Raw genomic sequence first — 5119 nt, 5'->3', positions numbered from 1 at the left:
GCGAGACTTATCCTCCACCCTCACGTGGAGTCCCTGAAAATGAAGGGTGCTGCTTTGGCCATGTGGCAAAAGTGCCTGCCACGTTGCATAAACCACGTGCTAAACGGCTGACATGGCATGTCTGGACTCTGGACTTCTACCGAGAAAAGTCCAGTCGATGATAGGGAATGATTAAAATCCAAAAGTGGCTCTACAAACCGTAAAAGCCGTATGATTGGAAGGCTGTCCTGGCGTGTCAGAAGCCCAGGAGAGCAAACCGGCAAAAAGCTTCCTCAAAAGCCAAAGGGTTTTCTTGAAATTTTCTGGAGCCGAAATAAAAGCTGGGCTGCGGGTCTAAAATGGCCCACGTGGTCAATGCTAATAGGCGGGAGTCTGGAGAGTAGCAAAATTACCTTGCGAAAAGCAGTATTTTCTGGAAATATAATTGCATCTACAAATCTTTCGTAGGTGGGCTCTCGCTCGGGATTCGGAGGCGGGGGATGAGAAAATATCTACATTCCAATCTGCGAAATAAGTGAGCTCTGCAAATGACCGAAATTTCAGCTTTTTCTCGGCCATAATTTTTGAGGTGCTATAAAATGGCGATCTCCTGAAATTCTCATGCAACTTGCAAGGGTGTGACAGAGAGCGACCGTCACCTGCATGTATGCTTGTGTCACTGAGTCACAGACTCCCAGTGTCTGTGCGATGTAAATTGTGTGAGCCTAAGAGTAGGGTAGTGATGAGATGCGGCAACTCTGTTCTTGAGAATATTAGGCTATGCCTGCAGCACTCATAACAATCGCGTGGAAGTGGATCCCTTACTCTCTCAGGCAGTCAGGTGCTATCTCTTCAATTTGGATTCTTAGCAGGCCGCTCATCACCCGATCCACCAGCAACAATATATAATGAAGCTGAATTGGATCAGCTTCAGCAGGGAAACCTAGTCCTCCCCCAGCTCCACTCATGACCACCTCTACAACCATTGTCTGGCTCCGCCGCGACCTTCGCCTCGATGACAATCCTGCCCTTAAAGAGGCCTCAAAAATTGGAAATGCTGTTGTCCCCGTCTTCGTCTGGGTTCCTGAAGAAGAAGGCCAATTCCAGCAGGGCCGCATGTCACGATGGTGGCTCAAGCAGAGCCTCAAGCAGCTCGCCCAGTCACTCGATTCCCTTGGCTCGCCATTGATCATTCGTAGGTCATCCAGCTCACTGCAGGCTCTCATGGACCTAGTCATTCACACCCAAGCATCCCAGGTCTTCTTCAATCACCTGTATGGTATGTCACTAGGCACTTGATGGTTCTAATGGTCTGTGCTTTATGTGTCTTGTGGAGTAGGGTTTACGGCACAAGCGACATTGATCCTCAGGTCACACCACTAAGAAGCCAATGTGAAGATAAAGTTGTGTGTGTTTATTCTTACAAAATATGTAGAGCCATCTATCTTGTTGTTAGCTTGCCACTTAACCTTGATACATGTATTCTCACCCACTTAGTGCTTTTGCAGATCCAATATCATTGGTCAGAGATCAGAGAGTGAAAGAGGGCTTGCTGCAAACGGGCATTCACGTAAGAACGTTTAATGCAGACCTGCTCTATGAGCCATGGCAAGTGAATGACCCTTCTGGCAAGGCATTCACTACATTCAATGAGTTCTGGGACAAGTGTCTCAACATGCCAGAAGAGCCCCATGCACCACTGCTGCCGCCCACACGCAGCTTGCTCGCATTTGCAGGTAATTAGCCTGTCTATGCTCATGTGTCTGTATTGATCAACAGTTACGGTAGTGCTTGCTGAAGCAGGGCACCCAAGGTACATATACTTATCATGTGAGTTCAACAGAAATTGTCGCATTTTTATCTACAAAGGGGTATGGTATCATCTAAGGAACTTTAAAAGATTGAGTAGGAGAAGGGTGTGGTATAATCTTGGAAAATTCACCAATAAGGGATTTTCATAATACCCCTTTAAGTACGTAAGCATGTGATATAGTAGTTTTACATATTCTGAATGCTCAGAGAATGCTTGTCTACATTTGTGCCATTTCTGCTTGTTTGGCTGTCTTCATCACAAAATGCCTCATTACATCAGGTCATCTTCCGGGGTGCACAGTAGAGGATTTGGAGCTCGAAAACAACTCAGAGAAAGATAGCAATGCTCTTCTTGCAAGATCCTGGACACCCGGTTGGATTAATGCGGAAAAGGCTCTTGAGGCCTTTGTAGAAAGACATCTCTTGCAATATGCCGCCAATCAGCATATGGTTGATGGCTCCACAACATCCTTTTTGTCTCCTCACTTGCACTTTGGAGAATTGAGTGTCCGGAAAGTATTCTACAATGTTCGCATCAAAGCAGTGCAATGGACGAAAGAAGGGAAGCCAGATGGAGAGCAGAGTGTGAACCTGTTCCTACGGTCCATAGGTCTTCGGGACTACTCAAGGTACATATGTTTCAACTTTCCCTTCACGCATGAGAGGCTTATACTGCAGAACAGGAGACCGTTCCCATGGCGTGTGGATGAAGGCTTATTCAAAGCATGGCGGCAAGGTAGGACAGGGTATCCCCTTGTGGATGCAGGCATGCGCCAGATATGGGCCACTGGCTGGCTACATAACCGAATTCGAGTGATCGTATCTAGTTTCTTTGTGAAGGTCTTGCAGCTACCTTGGACATGGGGAATGAAATACTTCTGGGATGCTCTTTTAGATGCAGACCTGGAGAATGACATCCTTGGCTGGCAGTACATTTCAGGTGGACTTCCAGATGGGCACGAACTCGAACGGATGGATGATCTACAGGTAATTTACAAGCTCAGATGCACACGCAGTGGAAGAAAAACATATTGACATGCCTATGATCCATGCATGCTGGCTTGGTTGTTGCTTGTTATGTGTATGTGGGTGGGTGCATGTGCCTGCGCTTCATGACATATGTTGATGTGAGGACCATTTTTGGAAGTTGAAACATGGATGGCTTTTGTATCTGTAGATCGAAGGCTACAAGTATGACCCACGTGGTGAATACGTAAGAAAGTGGCTGCCAGAGTTGTCTAGACTACCTACTGAATGGATTCATCATCCTTGGGATGCTCCCCCCAGGGCCCTACGAGCTGCAGGAGTTGAGCTTGGGTCCAATTATCCACGACCATTAGTTGAATTTGCAGCTGCTTGGAGCCGCCTCCAAACAGCGCTTCGCGAAGCATAGAAGAAAGTTCTCTTGCAGCAAAAGTTATTGACCTCAGGCCAAGAATGGTTTGGGTTAGATGCGGCTCATCATTTTGTTATTTGGTAGGAGGAAGTCCAACAGCTGGGGATATGGTTGACCAGCAGAAAGGGAATGTGGCGACGTGTAACCCAGTAATCTTTATTATGGCCAGCGATACCACCTTGTTGTAAAATGCCATGCTATGTCCTGCACATTACATGTAGGCATATGGGCTCATTGGTGGATTGTGTTAGTTTGCTGTCAAGCAGAGGTCAAAGTGAATTCGGCACCATTGATATGTTCTTGGTGTTATACACATGTCAGAACCCACAGGGATTACATCTTTTTGCCTAGAATCCGTAGATACTTAACCATCTTACCATCCCACCTGTACAGAAATTGTCAGAGAGGATGGTCTTAATCCCTCAAGGGAAGAGCTTGTAGCCATAGCTGGCTGCATACCTATTGTTGGATTTGTTTTTCTCTTTGTGCAGGCAACATGACTGGCAAAAAGTATGGAATGGACAGTCCTAAGCAGGCTTCTTCGAATACAATAAGATGCCAAGGGCATTACAGTTTTGTCGAATGCAAAAGAATTGAGGGTGCTTAAGGTATTGCAGCCCTGTCCAACTGACAAGGCAGGCCTCAAGCAGCTGATTGCCATGAGTTACAGGAAAGAAGTTGAAGTTGTTTCCGACTTCCTAGTAGATTGGCAGTAATGTCGAAGTACCTAGGTTCACTAGCAATTGAAGTCCAATTGATAAAGCAAGTGTACTTGAAAGGATGTCTCAGAGCCCCAGCTTCCTTATTGCGGAGCTATGATTGAGGTAAGGATGGAATTGAAGTTGATTAGTCTGCAGCTCGGCCTTTTGAGGATTGTAAGGAGCTTGTGACTGCTTCTAAATCTCAGTTTTTGATTCTTATTGATGGGTGTAACATTGCAATGATGATGTTAACACTAGTGCAAGACTTCTGAAATGGAAATTTGTTTAGCCTTATCTAAAGTAAAGGCTTATTTAAAGTGTCCTCTCTCTCTCTCTCTCTCTCTCTCTCTCTCTCTCTCAATATATATATATATTCGACGTTAAAATTCTCTTCTCTTCTTTTTCTAGCAATGTTGTATCCCTTCTTCCCAACTAATATTGTTGCAAATCTACACGCCTTGTCGTTTCTCGTTGCTATGCGCTATAGACTAACACTTTTTTTTTTTTTTTTTTGGTAGTTGAGGGAATTTTGAATTAGGAATACCTTTTAACTTTTTTGAAGCCAATATCATGTGTGGTCTCGATTTTGGTCAATTTGTTTGAGGCGAGTCTCTGAAATATGTAGGGTCAAACTTAAAAACTCATTCCCATTATTCGGTCAAAATTTGGAACAATTGCCTTTATTTGCTCCAAATTTAGTTAGTTTATATCAAGGCAATTTTACCCAATTAAAAATAAATTAACTCCGGCAAACATTTACCTATTGCAGGAGGGTCATTAATATGAAATGAAAGGAAGCAAACTCCATTCTAGTGCTCTCCAACCTCTGTCTGTCTGTAAAGCAGTGGGCATGAAGTCAACAATCGTGATTATAGTTGCGGAATAACAAGGCAAGTAGAGGAAAAAAAATCGCATAAGCAATACATAATAGAGGTTTATGTTGCATATCGAGAGGGATTCTCCTTGTAAAGTGAACTTAAAAAGTGTAAACTCTTCATGTATGTTCTAAAAAGCGACCCGCTAGAAATAGTGACGATAATAGTTGGTGTGCTATCTATAAAGAGTGGAATTGATGTCATTATATATGTGTGTGTGTGTGCGTGTGTGCACACACGTGCACACGCACGTGCATGTGCACGTGCGTGCATGTACGTTACACACACATGTATATATGTGTGGAATTTCCAAATGGGTGCTTTTATTTTTCAAAATTACAAGTAAATGTTGCTAT

General features: G+C 44.1%; 1 protein-coding gene across 1 annotated transcript; it reads left to right on the top strand.

Moving 5' to 3' along the window:
* Window positions 1–355: 355 nt before the first annotated feature.
* Window positions 356–4208, top strand: LOC147453364 (cryptochrome-1-like). Its single transcript, XM_086515554.1, has 4 exons — window positions 356–1258; window positions 1488–1715; window positions 2072–2778; window positions 2969–4208. The coding sequence occupies exons 1-4, from the start codon at window positions 946–948 to the stop codon at window positions 3182–3184; spliced, it is 1464 nt and encodes a 487-aa protein (XP_086371680.1). The 5' UTR covers window positions 356–945; the 3' UTR covers window positions 3185–4208.
* The last annotated feature ends 911 nt before the right edge of the window (window positions 4209–5119 follow it).

This window comes from Adiantum capillus-veneris, chromosome 7, assembly GCF_014529385.1.
Source record: "Adiantum capillus-veneris isolate H3 chromosome 7, ASM1452938v2, whole genome shotgun sequence".
Taxonomy (NCBI): domain Eukaryota; kingdom Viridiplantae; phylum Streptophyta; class Polypodiopsida; order Polypodiales; family Pteridaceae; genus Adiantum; species Adiantum capillus-veneris.
The sequence above is the reverse complement of the archived record's forward strand: the minus strand, read 5'-3'. Positions and strand labels throughout refer to the sequence as shown.